The sequence below is a fragment of the Lissotriton helveticus genome, chromosome 4_1, assembly GCF_964261635.1.
Source record: "Lissotriton helveticus chromosome 4_1, aLisHel1.1, whole genome shotgun sequence".
Classification (NCBI taxonomy): Eukaryota; Metazoa; Chordata; class Amphibia; order Caudata; family Salamandridae; genus Lissotriton; species Lissotriton helveticus.
In genome coordinates, this window is record NC_136063.1 from 1,322,484,371 (window position 1) to 1,322,509,255 (window position 24,885).

At 42.1% G+C, this 24,885-nt stretch overlaps 1 protein-coding gene across 2 annotated transcripts in view; it reads left to right on the forward strand.

Annotated features, from left to right (window-relative positions):
- CARMIL1 (capping protein regulator and myosin 1 linker 1) overlaps positions 1-24,885 on the forward strand; it is a 1,033,060-nt gene that overhangs the window by 832,414 nt on the left and 175,761 nt on the right. For both annotated transcript variants that reach the window (XM_078687906.1, XM_078687907.1), the window contains exons 28-29: positions 11,129-11,216; positions 23,917-24,066. In XM_078687906.1, coding sequence (XP_078544032.1) covers positions 11,129-11,216; positions 23,917-24,066 — 238 coding nt within the window. The remainder of the gene's footprint in view (positions 1-11,128; positions 11,217-23,916; positions 24,067-24,885) is intronic.

Sequence of the window (24,885 nt, forward strand, 5' to 3'; positions counted from 1 at the left end):
CACACTCTTACTCATTACTACACAAATCCCACATTGAATGTCTGTTTCTTTTTGACAATTATAGGTGTCTGTTAGCCTTTAGATTGTGTGTGATATGCAGATTGACTAGCCACATGGATGGCATCACACTTCACCTAAATAGAGCCAACTATTGTCAATGTTATGATGTTCCTGTACAACAGAAGTTTATTTCCCAGAGCTCGTTGTGTGATTTTGTTTGTAATTAATAAGATGACAACTGTGTTCCTAATGGAGTGGGCATAGTTGGCGGAGTACTACTACGTGGAATTCCACGAAGCTGAACAACAACTCCCTGAATTCCGATTCCGCAACTTCGCTCCTTCGGACTCCCAATTGATAGAACTGAAACCTCATATACTTTTGATAAAATAAGAAGTATTTCTGTCTTTACTTCCTAAAATGCATATAGTAATTTCACAAAAGTGAAAATGAAAATTTAACAAGCAGTGATAGAGTTGATGATTTTGGGATCCTCCCTAACCTAGAGAGAGAACCAAGCAGATGCCTTGAAAACAAAGAGCACATCTTGCTGAACGATTTGGTGGTGGTCCCAAGCACGGTTATGGGCAAAAATACAATCCCAACCAAAGGCCATGCCAAGCATTATGGGACGAGATTAGCAGTGGGAATTGAATATTATAGTATCCAATATCAAAATAATTCTACAAAGAGCTGCAGTTTAACTACTCGTTACTAAGTGTCCCTCACAAGTCAAATGCAAAAGCATTGAAAGTATTACATCAAGCTGCATTTCCACTAGTCGTTACTAATTGTCCCTCATGAGTCAAATGCAAAAGCATTGAAACCCTTTCATGAAGCTGCAGGTCCACTAGTCGCTACTAGGTGGCCCCATGAGTCAAATGCAACAGCATTAAGGTTTGCCCCAAAACAGACAACTAAACCTCTGGCCAGACTTAATTTTTCAAGTGTGACCACAGGAGCTCTGGCCCATGATTTTAGTTGTTAATGGTATTGCCTAGAAACCAGCTGAAGAATAGGTTATTTCCTTCTCTTGTATGATTAAACACTGATAGCTGACCAGTTGTTTTATTATACACTGTTGTCCCGGCCTCTCAGGGACATCTGACAATCACTCTCCACCCCACCTGACAATCTTCAGTCAGTGCTGTATGGCCGCACTCTCTTTGGACGATCTGCAGGAATACCTTACATCTCCCACTTCCCTGCACTCTCACTCCCTATGCACTTGTGACTGTCTACACTTACTTTGGGTCAGGCACACTTGCCGATTGCATTCTGGCTCTAATCAAACTGCCCATGCATGAGGAAAGAGAATAAGGGGGAGTGAGCAACCCACTCTGTGCCCAGCCCCCAGCGGGAACCCTGCTCATAGAACTTTGGCATGCTAACAAATCTGCCATGATGCAACAAACCAGCCGGTGGACCATGCCAAGAAATACAAAATATTGTAACACAGCATGTTTGCACTACTGATTTTTCTTGTCAATCCACTTCACATGGGTTATATCTTGAGTGTGCATGAACACACTATACATTAACAGGGAATTGCTGCTATGCGGTCCTGAATTCATAACTCCTAACTGTTCGTCAGCCAATAGAATCTAATCTCCTTTGGATCCATTCTTTTGTAAGTCCTTCGATCTCCAAGCCGATGGGCACAGCTATTAACTCCATTCAGCAAGGCAGCTCTAACAACACATTTCATTGATGGGAGATTCAGAAAAAATGCATTATATTCAGATGTATGAAAGATTTCATCTAGGGAAACTCTGCCATTAGATCTGAATTCTAGACTCAAAATTGTGTTTAAAAGGATCTAATAGTTGTCCTTGAACCACTTGTCATTCAAAAGTTACTGAATTCTAGACTCAAAATTGTGTTTAAAAGGATCTAATAGTTGTCCTTGAACCACTTGTCATTCAAAAGTTACAACTTTACACCGTTTTTAAACATATAGAGCTCAATGGGGAAAATAACACAGATCATACACATTACTAAAAAAAACAGGGATACTATTTGAATATCTAAAATAATTTTAGCATCACATTGAGTCAACCTACATACAATTTAGAAAAAAATAGCTTTGAGAAATCACAGAGCTACAGCCAGACAACAGTGTTCCTAGCTCGAACTACACATGTAGACATGTTAACAGGTATTGCGGTAGCCCACTCAGAGCCCGTTGGACTACGTGTCTACGGAAACATACCTTATATATACAGACAGACTCTAGATATTGCCACTCATAACTGATTTTATATAGAGTATCACAGTGAATGAGACTCCATATGAGAGTCTCATGCCACGGCAAAGGAACAAAAAACCAACAGAGGTACGAATTCAAAAGAAACTAGCGGCTTCCACGAGTAGAACTCACTTTGTTATAATAGCATTCCCCCATTTCCCGTCTTCCAAAGACACCAATAAAAGTTCATGTATTACAATCATTTTTAACCTTTTCTCACTTTGATACATGTCGTATACTTTCCACCTTTAGAGCAAGCCTAGATTCAGTCTCACATTATGTCTATTGCTTTACTTCTCTATTATTTAGTTCAGTTTACTTATCCATTAGCTAATTTTAGGTGTGAGAAAGCCAGTACCTTTACTTGCACTGAGTTGTGATACCTTGATACCAACTGTAAAATTATATTCACCTTCTGTATTTACCTTGAGTTGTTATTTCGGTCTGTGCTTGCGAAGCTTCACGATTTTTTAACAGTTTATTAAATGTTATCTGCTCTATAAGTATTTGTAAAAGGTTTTCCCTAACACTATAAACTTCTGGCTAATGCCTATAGAGGTTTCCACCATCTGTTTTTCAGCAAATTAAGAGAAACGCTTATGGTCCCAGTGCCACAAGTGTTTCCCTCAAATCCCCCTTGAGGTCTGTGTTTCATTACATTGCAGTTTTGTCCCCAGACACTGAAAGTGTAGGAGTTGTTTCTTCATTTACATGTATGAGGAAATCTGCTTTATAAGCCTTTGCTCCGACCTGCTCAGCAATAGGCATTTCTAAAGAAATTGGGTTTGAAGTTGTCTCTCCATCTGGCATTCACTCATAACAACAATGTGCTTGTGGAAAACAATGGACATGATAGAAGTACCTGTGATTAATGAGAATGCCCAATCCATGATCTTACTTGTCATTTTGAAGTGGATTACATCTAACTCTGGGGTACTCACCTTTCTAGAGGTTGTTTATGTGTTTCTCCTGGTTAACATGTCCAGTCCAGTGAGGATGTATGCAAAATAATAAAATTACAATTCTGGGGGCATGAGCCATTTATTTTTATTCTGCCTTTTAATCTTACCTGTAAGGTCGCCCATCTCTTTGTCCAAAGCTGCCATGTTTTTAATTAGATTATGAGATTTTAGAATAACACATATGCCTAATAATCTGTCTTTTGTTTGCTGGGACCATGTGTTCTCATGTTTCCTGTGATCTCTTGCCCTTTATCTGCTCGCCTTGCATGTGGCTTCATGAATGTTGCTGTATCTATGGTTAGTTTGTAGCTGGAGTCCACACTGTAACTGTCCATACTACTTATGTTAAGGTGATTTTTCTTCACTACACATACAACTGTAAATGTTTCACATGGCGATGTGTGAAGGCAATGTAGAGGGGACCCAGTGTAGAACTAAAAGTCTGCTGCTAAAACTTAAGTCTTTTGATCCTTTCGCCATGTGGCTCTTTATGGCCCTCAACCATGTAACTTTTAGACATTTGCTAAGCAACTAAACACGCCTCTCCATCAAAATGGAGTCGAAACTTTGCAGTTTTAATCTTGCCCTAAAGTTGCTGAGTGCTTGATGTGTATATATATGTATTCATGAACACTCTCAATAGATCAAGCAAGCAACACAGACCACAGGTCATTTACTTGACGCTAACTATGCTCCAAAAGAGCTACTTAAAGCAAATCTTCCTATTGTAATGGACTGGTCAGATCATCATGCCATTCCTGTTTTAGTCCTGTCAGGTAGCTGTTCACTAATTTGCCAGACTTTGAATCAGCCCTCAGTTACTTGCTGCCCATGGGGCAACATTTCTAGAGATAAAATGCGTCCCACATTAGCCTGTAAATAAAACGTTTTCACTATACAACTCAAAAGAAGATATTGAGGCAAAAGTGAAAAAATGCCACAAGTGGTCAACATCAGCACTAAATATTGTGGCTCTGTTGAGGCAAGTCACAGAAAAACTTATGTGCCCTTCTTTCACTTGGTATACAGAGGGAAGCTAGCTGATGCCAAGCGAAGCTGTATGAAATTTGAGTTAGCCTGACATTTAAAATATTGCCTGGAAGACCAACTTGCCTATCACTTAACATTCAAGCTACATAATAAGAAAACTAAATATGTTTCTAGCATGCATTCCAAACCCTCTACACAGAATGTCTTCACAATTGTCAAACACCTGTGTACTCCTCTGCACTTACCTACCCCCATTACACCTTCTCATTTGCTCTGTGATGATCCTTCCTTATACTTTAATGAAAAGATAACTTATCTTACTGCCCACTTTTCTAGCGTGGATGTGAGATTTTATAATTCTATTTCTCATAATTAATTTTCTAATTCATCTTAGAATTGGAAGAATTTCAACACTAACAAAATCTGGTTTGCAATTGGATCAATGCCCTCCTCAGGCTTCATTTAGTAGTATATGAGGTAGCTCATGTCCTTTCCAGCCTATGCAATGCTTCTTTGGTATTGGCTGTAGTTCCTACCAGTTGGAAGCAGATACTTCAAATTCATCTGCTGATCCTACATTACTGAACAACTTTAGTTCCCTCTTTCTGCTCCAATTACCCGTTAAAATAATCAAGAAGACAATATATTGATTTATGCAATATTCTTGACCCTTCTCAACCTGTGTTCTGACATTTGCATAGTACAACGCCTTCTTATTATCAGCTACAGGGTAGCTACCTGAAACATTAGATAAAGGTTTTAGTTTTACTGGATCAGAGTGCCCCGTGTAATGCGGTATCTCATCATTCACTTATAAACAACTTATTTTGATCGGCATTCTGGACAAAGTTGTAGGCTGGCCAACTTAATTTTTGACTCTGAGGACCAAGCTGTTCAGCTCTCCTGTTATCGTTCAACCTCTTGACGTTTCACATGTGGGGTTTTGCAAGGCTCATCTGTGAGCCATCTATAAAGTTAGTTAGACCTGTCTCTATCTTTTACATCTGCATTAAGATCATGCCTTCCAGTGGATCGATGTAAGACTGTTGTGTGTAGAGTGGACTACTGTAACTATCTGTATGTAGATTTATTTCCCTGTTCCTTTTATGAAAAGACTGTATTTGATTCAAAACAATGCCTCCAGACTTTGTTTAGGTTTACCATGGCAAATTTCTATTTCCTCTTATCTACGCTGTCTCCCAGTTGACAGCAGTGTGGCCTTTAACCGCATGCGCGCCAGCGGTTTTCCCGCTGTGCGCGGCGGTATTTAAAAACGCGCGTTACATGACGAGCTGAGCTCGTCATGAGCGTACGAGAGGCGTAACTCATGACGAGGCGTCGAAGGGGTTAAGGCACTTTGCACTTGCAATAAGACCTGGTCTGAGATGAGCCCAGTGGACCTCAGAGCCCTTATTCTACTCTATCATCCATCACAGACTCTTTGTCCATCTTTTGGTTCACTCGTGTCTATTCCTGGAATTAGTAAAGCTCTGAATGGAGAGAGGTCTTTGAACTTTGTTCCACCTAGGTCTGGAATGAGCTTCTTCTTCATGTAAGAGTAGAGCCAAATGATATGTCCTTTAGGAAGAAAACCAAAACATGACTGCTTAATTAAACTGTTATTCAGGCTTTCTTTTTCAGTTAGCACCAGGACACCATGCTCTACCAGTTCTATTCAAATTTAATTTAGATTGCATTTTTGTTGTGCTTTCCATACATCCTGCAAGGCCTAAAGCCCTATCTAAATGGCTGAGTAAGGAGTTATATTTTATATTCCCATTGCAAATTCATTCACACCATCTTTGGCCCAAAATATTTTCAATAGTCAGTGTGTAGTGATGTAAATGTTAGTCAGAGCTCTGGAAATTCATCAGTAGCTAAAAACCAATTTGTCTGCAAGGTAACAGACATAATTCAGAAAGAGTACTTCACTGTGGAACTCCACCTGGTGGCCAGCAGAGCTAGGCCTGACACCTACCCATGCCCAGAACCTTGGAATTGTTATAAACAGCAGCTCGACGTGACCGCCCAAATCAATACCGTCACCACCTCCTGCTTTCAAACCCTGAAGACGCTGTGAAAGATTTTCAAATGGCCAATCAGCACCCGAAAAAACCATTAGACGTGCCCTCATCAAAAGCCAGCTGGACAACGGGAACACCGTCTATGCCAGGATCAACAAAAAAACTCACTGAAGGCTGCAGTCCCTTCTCAACTCCGAGGCCGGAATAACTCCCAACCTCCCATGCTGCACTTGCATCACACGACACCCGAAGGAACCCCACTGGCAACCCTTACACAAGCGAGCACAATTTAAACTTCCCACCCACACTTTCAAGGCCAGCATTCCTCAACAATTGTTATCTGTTTTCACACATATTAGACTCCCTTGCTCGTCCGGACTCCTCCTTGCACACATCCGTGCATACAGAAAACCAGTTCCAGCAGTTAAGCCTTCTCTTACACCGCTCTTGAAGTGTGGAATGACCTGCCATCACACATAACAAGCATTTGCAATGCAATAGGTCTCGCATTATTAAAGTTTGAGCTATTGGTGTTGCATTATTTAGCAATGCTAATAGCTCAAACTTTATAATGCGAGACCTATTGCATTGCAAATGCTTGTTTTTTGTGTGTGCGTGTCTTCTGTGCCTTGCAGGGCTGGGGGTGAGTGAATCCCTCTGTAAACATCCCAAGTGGCGAGAGAAAGTCAAGGAGCCTTGTAATTGCACTTTCATTTTTTTGTTAAATTTGAACACTGTGGGTGGGGGTGGGGGTGTGTTTATGTGAGTGTGTGCGTGTGTGTGATAATGAGTGTGGTCTGTGTGTTGTTTGTTTGTGTATGTGAGTGAGTGTGTGTTTGTGTTGAGTGTGTGTATGTGAGTGATTGTGTGTGAGTTGTGTGTGTTTGTGTGTGTGTTGAGTGTGTGTGTATGTGCGCTATGCTGCTGTCTCTGTGCATGCACTACTGTCCCTCTGTCCCCCGTGGCATACATCCTGTGCAGTCATTTGCTGGGGGAGCCCGGGCTGCTAAGCGCTAGACCTGGTTTGCAAACAAAGCCCTGCTCCCGGGAGGAAGCGCTGGCCCGTGCATGCAGCGCGCGCAGTGCAGGCTGCACATTCCCCCACAGCCTGGGTCATGGGATCTGAGTCACAGCGGGGACCAAGGGCAGCAGCGCAGGGAGCCGGCAACTGTGACTGTGGCTGTGAAATAAAGCTCTTGTGGGTGTCGCTTGGCGCCCTGTATTTGAGTGGGAATCTGCCATGCTCATGTTGTTGCATCAAAAAAGGAGGAGGCATTGGCCAGAATAAAATTAACCAGCCAACATTTGGCAGGTAGGAACCCCTAGTCACATCAGCCACGCTGCCCTCTTCCACCCTGGGGCTGAGGCGGGAAGTCAACAGGTACGTCATAAAGTAAAATCTTACACAACCAAAGAAAACAGCAGTATTCCACCAAGAAGCCTTCGAGTCACCCTGCAGTGAGCTGTACGCGCTAAGCTGATGTGAGCAGGACGTGCACACGAGCGCTATAAAAGAGAAAGAAAACCGTGCACGCACCGGGCGGACAGAAATGTGTAAAATTCCAAGATTTCAGTCTGAAAGGTAATCCAATATGCTTTCCAAGGAGTTAAATACTGGCAGATTACGTAATGAAGAAACGAGAGAGTACTTGATTAGCCCAAGACCACACGGTTTGGTAGAGTGGCGAAGGACAGATTCTAACTTGAGGCAGACACAGGCAGACCGTTTATCAGCAGCAGGCGTGAACTGACTAGGTAAACTCGACAGGGTTGATAAGGCACCATGCCCCAGCTGTACCAGCCTTCCAAGGGACCAGCTCGTGGACAATACTTTCACTTTTGTAAAAGGCCAGTTTACCGCTGCTCACTACCCCAACCCCAGCGGCGCTCACACCTCTGCTCCCCGTCTCTTTTTTTCCGACCGCATACTACCTACAGCCACAGGCGGATCACATGGGAGGAGGGAAACTGAAAGTGCGCGATGCGCGCCCTGCCAGTCTCCGGGGACAGGAGATGTGCACGGGTACGGTGTGCTCATCTCCTGTCCGCGCGTGCCACCTCCTGTCTCCCTTCAGGACAGAAAGCGGCAGCAATTGAGCCTCGCAAGCGAAGCAACGCATGCGCTGCGTTGGTAGCAAGACCTAAAAAAGACTTCCTGAATTCCGCATGAAGAGGAAGACCTGGCTTTCCAAGTAATCCCACTAGGCCATAGGTTTGGCTAGATTAAAAAGTGTTCCATGACAGGGGACACTCCCGGGTGATCGCGCGCCCTACAAATCTGCATAACATCACAAGGTTGTCTGGATTGTGCAGCAATGAGTCGAATAAGGATCCCACCGCGTTTGCCTTGTTTATTTAGAGCATCACTGAATGAAGCCTGAACTGCTGAAGGCTTTCCATTCAAAAGTCTGGTTTTATGATCAGATGGAGTTAATAATTAGAATAAAGAACAACACAATGGCATGCAAATGGCAATTGAAAGCAGTTGTTTTTAGCAAAAAATAGTGAGCCTGCTGTGCTTGGAAATAAGCCAACACTAGCAATGTCATCCTAATGTGTTAAGTCAGTGTGAAAAGCACCTGTAAGCAGCTGGAGGTTGCTTCAGGGCTCTGGTGTGGCAGAGATACGAAAATACATCAAATTAAAGGTGAGGGGCTGGGCATAGCATAGGAGTAAAGAGAAGAAAAAAAACTAAGCTACCGGAGTCGGTTTAAAGAAAGCAAGGCTGGAAAGTGACCTGTGATACTAACTGCTACTTTATCTTCAAGAATTTAATTTGCATCAAAATACAAGTTAATTTGCAGACAATCTGTTTGCACCAAATAACCTAATTAAACAAGCATACTGTTGCTGACACTGAACGTACTCTGCACCTAGATGAACATCAGGTCCTGGTATTTTAATTTGTTCCAGTTCAAAGTGGATGCGATGTGTCTAGGTTACGTCTCACCTCCATACAGCTATGGGACCTGTTTTGTGGCCAACTCTGCAGTTGTTTGATGTCTGCCAACTGTCCATCTTAGCAGTACAGTCCTGAACTTGTTAAAAGTAAATAAATAATTGAGGGGTCCATGCTGTTGAAAGCTGGAGTTGCCATATAACAGAGCCTGTGTGAGCACTGTGTGCCTCTAACATTCTGAGGCTCAAAGGCACTCCCAGTAGTTGGGAGGATCTGGGATGGCGTTAACTCAAATCACGAGGCAATGTGTACCCGAGACAAGGTTCAAAATCAAAAACAGCATTTCAAAATGCAGTCAGTAAGGAAAGGACTGACTCAAAAATGAGCAGATTTTAGAAAAAACCATGACGGTTTATTACCAAATTCAAAAGGTACCATATAGTAATGGTAAGGTGTCAATGCAAAAAATGGTATTCAAGTGCATACAAGTATTGCCATGAAGGTTTTCATTATTAGGTACAATTCAGAATAATAGGCAACGTCTCTTGATATCACTCCTCCATGTTTTTCATCCCTGCTTTGTCCGTGAGCCACTGTTTTTTTGTATTATCTCTTCTTTCTCCTTTTCTGTCTTTCTTTCTCTTGCTCTGGGTCAAAATCTGTTGATGAAAAGTATGCCCTGGTCCTCATTAATGCGTTCCAGCTCACCTGCAACCAAGCCTTTCTGTTTGTCATGATTACCATCCATTTCCTCAGAGGTCTTGTTACTGTGCCATCACAGTGGCTCTCAGCTGCAGACTCCCTTGTAGGAGCTGCTCCTGTCACTTTAAGGCCACGGTGTGACTCCATTGCAGCGTAAAAGCGAACACTCTGGGGTTAAACAGAGGGACTCAAAATATGAAACTTACTCAGCAGTGAACATGGAGATTCCCCAAACCCCTACCTTGATCACACCTCTGAGAAATCCCTATTTTTTTTACTACCTGTCTTTCTCACAAACATACAGGTACAAACACATATAATCCCACCACACCGCCAACCCCTCTGTATCCTCCGCACTCTGTCCCTTTTCTTCGTCTGCTTTAGGTCCCCATGGACTTTCATTTCTAGAAATTTGCAATTGCAAAGCATTATTTGTAATCTGCACCAGCTGATTCTTTTACTCACATGCTAATGTTGTCTCCTGGTATGATTTAGAAATTGGCTCTTCGTTACTTCTCCTGTCCGTATTTAAGGTTTTCACTCCGAAGAGTATGTGTTAATTTTTCTTTCCCACCGGAAGCTAATCATGCTGCCTGGTTTGTAAAGTGTAGTTGCACCCTTGTTCCAGATGGCCATTAGCAAATGGATTTTAACTGATTACGCTTTCTGGTTTAACGTTTTTTTAACATCCACTAAACTGCTACGGGCAACATTTCAGATGATATCCGTTGCATCTCGAAATCGGTTAGTTATATCTAGTGGTGTTATTATTTTTTTATGTGAGATTTTTATTTATCTGTTTAGATTTATTCTGCAAGTAAAAAGCGAACAGAGCCAACCGAGTCAGAAAAAAACTCTTTGAATCAGGTCATTTGAAAGATCTTAATGGCCCAATCAAATTTTGGATGAGAATCAATTGTATTTGCTAAAAGAAGTTTCACATACAACATTATGTGTTAGTTTTGTTATTCCATTTCACATATAGCTGCTGGTAAATTGGAAAATCTCCAGGCACCCTGATTTCAACCAAGCATATGTTCAAATCTCATTTTTTTTATGTGTGCCTGTCTGTTATACCAGTTATAAATGACTTCAGTTTTCAGCTGTAAAACAAGCAGATGCTTCTTATGAGACATCTGACAGCCAAACTCTTTGCATGCCAATATCCTTCAGAAGCACATAATGCAGTGCATGACTGGGGGTTAATTTTGAAATATGTTTTGTTTGTTGTGCCACATTTTATGTTTTATTTTTCGGAGATTGATATTCACAGATTTAATTGAAGATGTTTTTTATTTTCCAGTGAAGTGAAATTAGTGGTTGCTTCATTCTTGTCTGACCGAATTGTAGATGAAATTCTGGATGCGCTCTCACACAGCCATCACAAACTGGTGAGTGACTCTAAACTTTAAAGTATTTAATAAGACAACTGAACAGTATATGTTAAAGTGTACTTTTATAAACTGATTATACCACCAGTTTGCATGTCACCGAGTCCAGAACAGGGCTTTCAGTGCTTAGCTCCAGGCTTCTATCCTCCTCTTCTATTGGGCCTTCTTTTTCAAGTCCATCTGAGCTTGCACAACCTGAAGTCACTGCACTAAGGCTTCCGGTCAGTTTCTTCTCTTAGCCCTTGATCATGATTGCTTTGGATTTTTCTGATCCCTTTACAAACACTTGTTTGTACAGGGATCGTAGTTGCTAGTTGTGAGAAGTTGACTGCACCCAGTAATTACCAGGTGCAATGAAGTCAGCATTCTTAGATACGTTTTGGTCAGTCAAATCTAGCAAAATGTGTAGGGGGGAAATGCAAGATAAATACCGTGGTGTGGATTTTGGTGTGATAAGAACTAAGGGCCATATGTATCAAACTAATTAGCATTTGCAAAGGCGAATTTCGGCCTTTGCGAATGCTAATTTGACAAATGGTATGTATCAAACATGTTTGATGCAAAATAAGGAATAGCAAAATTTGATATTCCTAATTTTGCGATTCCTTAAATGCAATGTATCAAACAAAAAATATTCAAAAAATGCCATTAAGGATTCGCAAATTACCACCAACTTCTAGTTGGTGGTAATTTGAGAATTCTTTTCAAAAAGCTTTTTTCCAAAAAACAAAAGGTGCCATATGACGCTCATACATGCCCTTAGGGCATGTATGTGCACCATATGCCCCCAAATGTCTTTTTCAGGGGTGCAGCAGGGTGTTCTTGAGACACCCCTGCACCCTTGAAAAAATTCCTAATTTGGGATTAGCAAATTGCTAATCGCAAATTGCCCCTTCATTCCTATGGACCTCCTGGCCCATAGAAATGAATGGGTAATTTGCGATTAGCAATTTGCTAATCGCAAATTAGGAATGGTAAGGAATCGCTATTGAAAAGCTATTTTGTACATACATACCGTTTTGCGAATTCCAAATAGCGATTCCTTAAAATTCGCTATTTGGAATTCGCAAAACGGAAGTATGATACATATGGCCTTAAAACCTGATTATTATGACCCATTTTTCTTTTTTTTACAAAACTTGGAATGGTTGCGATGTATCACACAAAATACATTTTAAACCACCTAGGGTCAGATGTAGGTGTCAAAATACCGGTCGGAATCGGCCGAAAATACCGATTTTCGGCCGTTTCCGATCGGTATTTTGACATTGGTATGTAGGGGCACCTAAAACATACAGATTCGGTAATTTTACCGAATCGGTAATTTTACCAACTCAGTAAAATTACCGATTCTGTAAAATTACAGAATCTGTAAATTTTACCGATTCGGTAAATTTACCGATCGGTAAAATTACCGAATCTGTATTTTGCTATGTAGGTAACACATTTTACATTGCAACAGGGCCTTTAGGATTCGTTATTTACCATGCAATACAATTGCATGGTAAATTACGAATTCTTGTGTACATGCACATCTGTGCATGTACACCTGTGCCATGTGGCACACAGACATGCCCTAAGGGCATGTATGTGTGCCACATGGCGCACAAGCCAGTTACAGGGGTGCAACAGGGTGTCAAAGTGACACCCTGTCCCCCTTTGCAATTCGGTATTTTTACAGATTCGGTAAATACCGAATCGGTATTTGCTATTAAATCCTATGGGCTTCAAGGCTTCAATAGCAAATACCGATTCGGTATTTACCGATTCGGTAAATACCGAATCTTACCGAATCGGTAAAAATTACCAATTTTTTTATCTACATCTAAGTTACCGATTCATAAATACCGAATCGGTAAAATTCGGTATTTATGAATCGGTAATTTAGATTTACCTACATCTAGCCCCTAGTGTTTTTTGATGCAATAAATATCGTATCTTCCACGAGGGCACTTGTAATTGAGACCTAAAAAGCAGGAAGGGGAGATCAGTGGATGCTGTCAGTGAATTGTCACTGTGCATGTGCGAAAATCAAAGAATTGACTCTTCCAGCTCCAGTGGGCAGTCTTTTGTCTTGACAAGCCACTTGGCCAGACGTGGCATCTCTTTTCTTTTTATCAGGGAATATAAAACATTTAAGCTATTCCACAAGTACTAAAGGGGTTGTGGGCACAGATTAGCATTTTCTATAAAATATCCCTAATCTGTTTTGTACCGAGTAAATTAAGACTCTTACCCACTAACTCCAGTTTCTCTCAAAATTGACCTGCTCTCTCTGTAACTGCAGCGTTGACATTCTTTTTCAGGAGTCCAAGACTCCATGTCACACTTTTTTTCCAGATATCTAGTGCAATGTACCTTCGCATCCTTTGAGTGGTCTTGCTGGGCTGGTCAGTGATATGAAAGGAGGGGTCTTCCGGAAGTCTGAGAAATAGAACAAAGTGCAGGCCTTACTGGTCTGGTGCACTTAGCACTATGATGGCCCATCTTCCAGATTCAAGTGGAATCCGAACTATAAAAAATAAAAAAGGATAATGATCCATGGGGGCATTGCAAACAACATCGCAATGTGGCTCCTTTCACAGTTCCTCTTATCGTGGAGGGTCCACAATCACCTCCACCTCCTACCAGCGAACCCAGACAATCCTCTCCTAGAGGATACTACAGGGCCTCCTACTGGGGCAATAATTCCAGGGGTAAAGGCAAGGGCGGTTTCACCAAACTCTCCGCCGCCACCACCTCTACTAAACCTTGCCTTGCCAGCCATTCCCCCTGACCACACAACTCCTGTCAGGGGCCTACTACAAGGGTTCTTTCCCACCTGGCGGAAAATCACCTCCGACCAATGGATGTTGGATATTATCCAACATGGTTATTGTCTGGAACTCACTTCCACACCTCCAAACATTCCACCTTGCAAAAACAAACTGTTAACAGAACATCATCAGTTGCTCAGAGATGAAATTCAGGCAGGCCATAGAACCTGTGCCATTACACCAGCAGGGCCCATGGGTCTATTCACTCTATTTTCTAAAAAGGGTGGGTTTTTATTGCCAATCTTGGACCTCAAACCCCTAAATGAATACATTCTCTCAGATCACGTCCACATGGTTACTCTTCAAGATGTCATTCCGTTACGATCCCAAGGAGACTTCCTGGCTGCAATCAACCTGAAAGATGCCTTCTTCCACATTCCTATTCACCCACTGCATTGCTGATACCTCAGGTTCATAATGAACAGGCAACACTTCCAAGTAAAGGTGCTCCCCTGTGGTGTCACTACAGCCCACAGGGTTTATACCAAATGATTCGCAGTAAGCCTGCTCACCTACGAAGGCAAAACACAAACTTTTCCCCATATTTAGACAATTGGCTCAACAAGAGCACAACACATCAAAAGGGCTTCCAACATACTCAGACCACCATAAATCTACTTCATCAACTAGGTTTCACCATCAGTGCAGTCAAATTCGACCTTCAACCTCTTCAAGTACAGTCTTACCTAGGAGCCATCCTCAACTCAGAACTGGGGATAGTTTACCCCAATGCCGCCCGGATTAAACCCTTCCAGTCGCTCATCTCCCAGTCCAGCCTCATAAGCAGGTAAAAGTGAGAGCTGTTATGTACTACTTGGCACCATGCCTTCATGCGTAGCCAGAGTACCTCATACCAGACTCCATATGCATCCATTGCAGGAGTGCTTAGCTCATCAATGGACTCAAGTGGATGGCTGATTGGATGATCTGTTTTTGGTCAGCCATCAAGCTTGTCACTCTCTGCAGTGGTGGAATACCAACAATCTTTTAAAAGGAAGGCCTTTCGTCCACCCAGTTCTGCCGAGGACCATAACAACGGACACTTCCCTTATGGGCTAGGGAGCGCATTCACAAAGTCTGACTGTTCAAGGACACTGGACAATCAGCCAAACACATCTCCATATTAATCACCTAGAGCTGCTAGCTGTTCATCTAGTGCTCAAAGCTTTCCTTCCCCACCAAATTAGACCTGATCAAAACAGAGAACATGACTGCCATCTATTATTTGCAAAAGCAGGGATTGCACCAGTCTCCTCAGCTCTCTCATCTAGCCCATAATATCTGGAGGTGGGCTGTCCGATACAACATTCACCTGTTAGCGGAGTGTCTCCCACGATAGACAATCGCTTTGCAGATCTCCTCAGCAGGAGGCGCTAACAAGTCTACAAGTGGGATCTCTACCCTCCCAAGTCCTCCCATTCTTCCAGGTTTGGTGTCACCCAGACATAGACCTTTTCACCACATCAGAAAATGCCAAATGCCCAAACTTTGCCTCCAGGTTCACACACCACAGTCCAGGGGCTGCGCACTTTGGATGAGTTGTTCTGGGATATTTGCTTACGCTTTTCCTCCTTTCCAAATGCACCCGTTTGTGGTTTACAAACTTTGGAAGACATCCCTCACCCTCATCCTGATGGCTCCCACATGGGCTCAACCATGGTTCACCACACTCCTAGAACTATCATGCAGATCCAAGGAGAAGACAGGCACACCAAACCACAGATTCCTCTACCTTGCAATCTGGCTCTTGAGGTCCTAGAATTTAGTTATTTAAATCTACCACAACCTTGCATGGTCATTCTCAAAGAAGCACTCAGGCCCACTACTCAGGCCTGTTAAGTTTCAAAATGGAAAAGATGTGTTCACTAGATTCTCTAAAGGCCAATGTTTAAGCCATTGGTATTTATTTCATTTACATACCTCCGTCTGACTTTTATTTCTTTAAGACTACACCTTGGGGCAGTGGCCGGATACCTACAAAATAGACACACTTCACTAATCAGGATTCCAGTCATTAAAGCCTTTCTGAAGTGACTCAAAATACTAATTTCTCCTAGGATACCACCAGCTCCCACTTGGAATCTCAATATTGTGTTAACAAGGTTAATGAGCTCTCCGTTCGAGCCCCTCCACTCCTGCCGCTTCCATTTATTATCCTGGAAGATAATATTCTTAGTTGCTATCTTTTCACACAGACTTGTCAGTGAGCTTCAGGCATACACTTTAAAAGAACCCTTCTTCCAATTACATAAGGATATGGTAGTGCTGGTTACCAATCCTAAATTTCTTCCAAAAGTGGTGTCTCAGTTTGACCTAAATCAGTCTATCGAATTGCCCATATTTTTTCCACATCCTCTACACACCTTAGACGTACAACAAGCTCTCATATACTATATTTATTGAACCAAATCATTTAGAAAAACACAACAACTCTTTGTTACCTTTTCAAAACCACAAAATGGAAGGGCCATTTCTAAATCATGCATTGTAAGTTAGATTGTCAAATGCATCCAAACATGCTAAGCTAAAGCTAAAAGAACTCTACCTATCCTTTCAAGAGCTCACTCCACTTGCAAAAAAAGCAGCTTCATTGGCCTTCCTAGAAAATATACCTATAAGTAAAGCAGCTATGTGTTCTACACCGCATACCTTTACAAAACATTACTGTGTAGTTGTGCTAGACTGTTGGCAAACGTATGAGGGCCACACGGTTCTACTTACACTAGTTCAAACAGTTGCAACTCCCACAGGTTAGCCACCACTTATAGAGGAGGACTGCTTTACAGTCTATGCTAAGCATGAGTACCTACAGCCACACATGCCTCAAATACAAAATCTTACTTACCCAGTAAGCATCTGTTTGTGGCATGTAGTATCCTAGATTCACATACATTACATTTGCATACTTATCTCACTATACTACACTGTCCTTCACACCCCATCCTCCCCTGCCTAGTGGGAAAACAGACTAACAATGGACCATGTGCATTACCAGAAAGAGGAGGAGCCACTATAATACCTCATGAATTAAAAAACGTTCTTTGAAGAACAAGAACTTGCACACATCCGAGCCCAACACTAGATGTTGGGATTATGGTAAACATGTGAATCTATAGCACTACATGTCACAAATAGATGCTTACTGGGTACGTAACATTTCTGTCTGGTGGATACTCAACCTAACTGCAGATTCTTCACTGCCCATCCACCTCCCATTCGGTGGCAAGGACTGATTCAAGAAATAAAACGATGGCCAGGCAAAGGGATGGCACTTATATGTGGCTCCAGTGTCACTCCGGGGTGGGATGACAACGTTAACGACTGGCATGCAGAAGCCATGCTGTCAAAAATCTCCGGATCTAGACTGGTGCCTGGGTGAAGAAACTTCATTAGATAGAGTAGCTACCAAAAAGAGCATTTCCGAAGATAAGTAACTTGTTCTACTAATAAGTAATTGGGGCATTACCTTTTTGTCTATTGCCCTCATCCCAATCTTTATATCTTTAGGATTTACCAAAGCAGTGAACCCCAACCACAGACAGGATGAAAAAGAGCAAAAGGATAGACAGGCTTAAACAAACTACAGAGTTTCATGACATGAAAACCCTTAATGGACTATGGAAGCAGCAATAAAAAACAATCTGCGTGGTAAAAACCAATCTCCGTGGAGAGACCACTGCCCACCTGCAGCCTTTATTGGATCATGAAGGTGTGTTACAAAGCACAGGCGGCAGCATTGCAAATGCCCTTCATTGAAGCCCTTCTGAAGTCCGCTGTGCGCTCCATCTCTGGTTATTTCTGAGAAGCACTGGCGCAGAAGTCTGGTACTATTATAAAATGACCAATTGTATCCAGTGACTCATAGTGGCAGTGGAATAAAGCGGATCCTTTTCTTCAAGACCAATTGCAACGAATGAATATTTGTCAGAAGTAAACCGTCCTTGTCAGATAGTGAGAAAGTGTCCTGTAAACATCAATGGGATTCAAATTCACGACTCTAGCTGATGAAGGAGAAGGAAACAGTGCTGGTGGCACCAAGCCCTGAGAACACTGCAATGCAAAAGAAACCTTAGAAAAGAAATTCTGCATATAGATGGAAGTCTATCTAGTCAGGAAAAAGTATACTCACAGAAAAGCAAATCACCAATTTTGCCAAGGTACCGCTCAGCATGAATAGCCACTAAAAATGCCTCTTTTTTTCATTAAAAACCTCAGATTCAACAGATTCCAAGGGCACACATTGACTACCCTGGAAGGCCTGAAAGACAAGGGCAAACCCAAGAAATTATCTTGGCAATAAGCCACAGGACTAAAACGTGGAAACAATTCAAGAGCCATGAGATCCCTCTCACTGGAACTCTAATCCCCTGAATGCATGCATGGCCACCCATTAACTGCAGCATCCAACAGATAGGCATCACATAGGAACATACCAGGCTTGCAAGAAGAGGCACAGACACCTAGGTGGAGCACCAGGCCTCAAAGTTCTTCCAGTGAAGAGCCTGTGCCTTGAGGATGACAGGACAGCTTGACTATTGGTTGCAGAGCACCACTTCCTGGTTGCAGCCCAGAGCCTGAAAATCTAACCTCTGAAGCACAAGACCCTCAAACAGAGGTGCAGTGTGGACTAGAAGAGTTGACAGAACTGGAATGCTTGTCAGAAACAGCCACAGGGAATTGTTATCAGCCAATGGAAGAGCAAATATAACGTGCTGTGGGCCTGCAAGGTAACATCACAAGCATTTTCTACCCAGGCATCCTTGATCTCTCCAAGAATTCTGGAAAAGAGCAGGGTCGGAAGGAAAGCAGGCATACAAAAGACTGATGAAAAAAATCATTATTTTCCATTATGAACAGTTCTAAACACAGATAGTTGAACTAGTCCATGACTGCATGACCAGGCCTGGACACCTCTGTAGGGAGGTAGAAGAGGGGCAGGTCCAGCTCAGATGATCTGCATAACAATGCTCTTTCGCAGAGACATAGCAGTAAGGTAGAGGATAATCAGATCCACTGAGAAACCAATGTCCTAAGACAGAGCAGCCAACCTGGGAATCCTGGTCCCCATGTGGTTGACATACCCATGGACCACTTTGTTGCTAGTCCAAACCTGACTAGCCTGACCCCAGAGGGGAAAAGCAATGGACAAAAGAGCTGACTTATTGCAGCAAGTTGACTCCGGTTGGACAAATTCCCTGACTTCCATGGAAACCAAAAACCATGAATGCGATGCTGCCCACAAGTTGCCACCAGCACCTATTTGCATACATTTTCAAACTAGGGAAGGAGTACCATTCCCCCTGCCCCAAACCCCAGGAAAAGGTGGATGGTCTCTACTAGGTTTTGTGAAACCAACCATCACTGGAGTTCGTAGCACAGAAATCAGGAATCCCAGTCTCAAAGTCTTCTGAAGAAGAGCTGCAAGGCCTCAGGAGATGACAGACAAAGAGCTGTAAGTGGAAGTGAGCCCAGAGAACAACTAAAAGGCAGGTAGCCATTCTGCCCTGTAACTGCAGCCAATGGAGTGCCACCGTCAGAGATTTTTCCAGAATGGCTTTGAAATGGGGCAACAGATTCAGCTGGAGGAGGGAGTGCCATTTTTCATGAGACAGAAAACACATTAATTATTCCATTGGTACTTAAGTTTTGGTCCCTGGTAGGTGGAGCATATGTAGGAGGCTGGGGTGCAAATGTTGATTCAAAGAGTTGATCTAGGGGTAGGGAAGGTAACTCTGTTCAATGAGGCTAACCTTATGATGTAGGAATGAGGAAAATGTATGAGGGTGTAATGACCTTGTAGCACAATGACTGCTGTAACCTGCAAGTTTCCCACTTTTTAAGAAACACTCATATGGTCATATAGATATAAAAACAATCACACGTCTGCATTGCAGTTTCGTAAAGCCTGCAACTGGGTAGCTTGTTTAAAAAAGGGGTTAAAGTGAGAGTAAGGAAATACATCTCCTTATACTCTTATTGGATTGTATTAACTTTTCCAAACGTGTGCTTTAAGGCCTTCAGAATTGTTACCCTTTTCCAGGCCAAGGCCAATAAGCCTCATATGCTGGCACAGCGTATGGCTGATCGAAATTCTATTAAATCGTCATTAACCAGGGTGGCCGGAGACCCGTCGCAAGCATCTACCGTCTTTCTAATCCATTCAAATACTCTTCACCTCCCAGTCCGCTTTTATGCTCTAGAAACTGGCGACTATTCTAATGTGACACCACAGGTATGTCAGATATGGACTGCCCACCTCTGCGTTTGGGAAGAACCTTCATTCCATTACCACTTTAGAGACATTCCCTCTACCATTACACCCCCAAGGGGCATTAGCTGTGCATCCCAGACGTTCATCTGTTTGATTTCCTCAAAGACGCATTTTTTTGTAAACAGTGAAAAACACCCATCATATAAAAAACATAGCGCCAAGGATTAGAGGCCACACAGTGGACACACGAAGCAGAAGGTTCCCGTGAGACAGACAAGAGTAAAGACCACAGACCCACTGATGTCCCAGTGGCTCATTTCCATTTTCCACAGGATGGCGGTGCCTGGGTTGTGCAGTGGCTTTCAGGCAGACAGAACAGGCTCCGCCTCTATAGTCTATGCCTTAGAATGAACTCAGCAGGCTCAGAGAGGTGAGAATGCAGTGACTGCTTCAGGGGTGTCGAGCTGTTAGCATCAATGGATTGATTCTTCTTGTTTACTAACACGCCAGACTATGGAGCGCCTGGGTAAACTATGTTTTTGAAAGATTGGCTCCATAATGGGAAAGGACAGATGCTTCTCGCTCTATTGAGTGCCAGCAACAGTAGTACAAACCAATCTCCCTCCTGCGGAAAGTGTAAATGGGAGAGAAGGAGGGGGGTTCACTCCTCTTTTCAATAACACAGCTCTCTCTGGCCAGAGAAAAAAAAACTGGACGTCGGTGACAGTTCTTAAATAATCTTGTACAAAATTAAAGTTTATTTAGAGCTGTAGAATGAATAGAATCAATGTACTCAATCAATTTTAGTGTATTGTACTGTTCACCATGTCCTTATAAATATATAAAACCACAACAAATCATCAGGTGTTAAATAATAAAAGCAAAGTCGTCGTAATTTTAAGGTGACAACATTAGAATTAAACCTCTTTACAACATTTGTTTAAAAAAAGTACCTACTGTGATTGCTGTAGGTGCACCCAATTAATACGGGAAACAACCTTTACAACGCAACTTTTACAACGCACTACCATTACAACGAAACTTTTACAACGCAACATCCCTTACAACGCATGCATTTACAATGCAACCATTACAACGCATGACACTACAACGCACACCACTACAACGCATGTCATTACAACTCAGTCATTACAATGCATACCATTACAACGCATAACATTACCATCCAACACTTACCCTACTGTTGCACCCCCTGGAGTTAGAATAGTAATTTTTACCCCTAGACTATCCAACACTTACCCTACTATTGCACCCCCTGGAGTTAGAATAGTAGATTTTACCCCTACAATATCCAATACTTACCAAACATGCAATGTAACGTAATGCGTTATAATGGTATGCGTTGTAAAGGTAGTATGCGTTGTAATGGAATGCATTGTAAATGTAGTTTTTAAAATTTAGTTGTAATGGCATGCGTTGTAATGGAATGCGTTGTAATGGATGTTGCGTTGTAAAAAATGCGTTGTAAAGGTATGCGTTGTAAAAGTGTGCATTGTAACGTCATGCATCCATTAATACAGTACATCACAACGCTCTTTAGTTGATCTGGTGTCGCTCAGGACATAAGTCCTAAAAAAAGAAGCGGGGGACTAAGCAAGTTAGGCTGTATGCAAGTAACATCATGGGCCGTGACATCACAGCGTGTGACATCACGGTGCGTGACATCACACATGGCTTTGCAGAATGTGACAACATCACAACCCATGACCTCCCAGGAAGTGACATCACAAGAAGTAACATCAGAACTTAAGACCTCACACATATGTTTAGCAGGGCTATCATGAGTACATTTGAGTGAATTATGAGAATTTAGCAAATTAGATTTAGCGTCAGTGTTGTGCCAAAAAAGTGATGCAACCCCAACGCAAAATCTGGACCTCAACTTATAGATTTTTTGGGGGGATATTCTGCCAGAAAAACATTGGCAACAAGGAGAAAAATGGCATTAAATCTATTCTGCTTCCTCCTCGCATGGCCATCAAACGTGCTGACTTATGGTCGCCTGTCACAATCTTTATTGATTCAAGTGCTAAACAATGTTCACCACCACATCCCCTTCAACAGGAGGTTCTTCAGCCACCCTAGATTCCCTAATCGTTCCAGAAATTTCTACTATGTACCTAGTTGACATATGTATTTCATTTATTCCGCATTTTTCTGTCTCATTCTTATATTATTAGTCTGATTCCTATGTTTTGTATGTAATGAGCTTGGAAGGCAACGATGTATATAATTTACACTGCATATTGTGTTTGGTCACGTCAAATTCTTTTCTATAAAGATATTTGAACTAAAAACTAAAAATCTATTCTGCTTAATTATTTGCTAAGTCTGCATTTTAAAATACATTATGGGGTTAAGGCACCTGCTGCAGAGATCTTTGTGTGCCAAGATAATTCCTGAGGTAAATGCATTTGCTGGAGAGATCTCTGTTCTATCTATGTTCAGTTTTTAATCAAAGTACCATAGAGGGTTAATATGTCTCCTACAAAGCACATCATGTAATATGCAGATGGCAGATTTTTATTATATGTAGCTAGGTAAGTTGGTTACTGCTTTTAACACAGAGATAATTTTGTTACTTGCAGCTCATAAATTGTAATCCTTCCAATATAGCACTGAGAGCTATGAAGGACGTATGACAACTATACCTTGTACCCTCACAGTTTTATATAGTGTATCCTGTATAGTGGTTTAAATACTAGTTTGATTTATTATCATTGTACAATGTGTAGATGTGATGTAAAGTGCCCTGAAACCCTGCATCTGGATGAGTAGTACTATAAAAGAAATAAACCAAAATAGTGGCATTTATATTGTTATTTGTGTAAATACTGTGGCCAACCAGCACATCTGACATTCTTTTAGTGCATGCATATTTCTAATGTAGAAGGGCTTCATAAAGACACAAGCATGCTTCTCTTAAGTACTTTTTGAAGTAATAACAAGCTGTGTACCTTTGCTTCCCCTCTATTGTGTTTCCATTTAGGTGTGAGGCTCCAGATAGCTCTCATCCAATATACTTCAACAAAAGGAGGCCTAATGGCCCCTTAACTTCGGCCTTAGGTATGGGTCCACTTAGAATCTGATAAGATCCCTCCTCATGTGCACGTTGCTGCTCGGAATGAAAGCAGACAACATGTAGGCGCTGCTGAATGTGTCCTGGTGTCTGAAAATGACATTGGGACGAGTTCAGCTTATTTAGTTAGAGGCAAACTTCTTGGCAGGGTAGACGTTGTCCACCCTGCAAAAAGAGTGGGTAGATGCAGTCTACCCACTTGTACCCTCGACTCGTACCCTGGTGTCCCTACAGTTAGGCGGTGAACAGAATATCAATCTCCTAAGATGTTTATGGCAGCAAAGTCTACTATTTATTTTTGAATTTTCTCTCAAGGTAATTCAGGAAATTGACATTTCCATGTATACAAATATCTTGGCACGTGGTTTTAATATGAAACGTTGAGAAAATGGACACTAATTCTCTACCTCTTAATCTATTGATGACTGTAATTTACGTTTAGATGACAATGTCTTTGATAAAAAGCATAGATCCACATTGCAGACCAGAGTCGGGATGGTGGATGTGTGCCATTGTACACAAATTTGATTCCTTTGAGGAAACCTCTGTTCTAACTATGTTCATTTTATTTAGGCTGAACACCTGACCAGGCGGGGCAAACCTCTCCCACATCAGGAGTCCCTTGAAATTGAATCGGCAGAAGACAGACCTGTGAAGCGCACCACCATCACGATTGAAGATCTGACCGAGATGGAGCGTTTGGAAGATCTCGACACTTGTATGGTGAGTGGCAATTTGAGGAATTGGTGAGGAGCAAAGCTTACTGTTGCTTCTTTAAAAAGCTTTGACTGCTGCTTGAATTACAAACTGGTTTCAGTAATGCTATTGCATATTAGAGATGTGGGACATTGAAGGTTTTAAATATGGAAGACAAAGTAGGGAGGACTTTTCTCTATACAACAGCTCCTGCATCACTCATACTCACCTAGACACTGAAACAAGGTGACCCAAACATTGGAGATGATGCACTTGCCTTTTTTCGTTCCTAGCTTGCTCAGTCTAAGGCTTGAACATGAAAGAGCTCACGAAGGAGTGTGACAAGTAACGTACACAGTGAGGTAATAATAATAATAATAATCCACATTTGTATAGCGCACAATCACCCGTTAGGGTCTCTAGGCGCTGGGGGGCCGTCGGGAAGATTAAGCGAGCTATTGCCCAGAGTCACATGGTGCTGGGCTAACCTGCCGCCGGAGCCGGGGATCGAACCGTGGTCCCCAGATTCCAGCGTCAGTCGCCCTGGCCGCGGCGCCACACCTCTCCCACTGAGTAGTGCTTCTCCCAGAGATACTAAGCATTTGTCCAGAAAATATATAATAATTTGTCCAGAAAAAGTTATTTTTGTAGCATCCATTTATTATAAACTGCCTGTAATAAAAATAAATAAGTGATAAAACACTGATCTGGATAAAATAATAATCAAACCATCCAAAGCGGTTGTGAGTTAGAGTATTAGAAAGAAACGGCCAGGTGCACGAATAACTGGTTGCAAATTACAAACAGTATTTTTTGACCATCGGAGAATTTTACAAACGGTCCTAT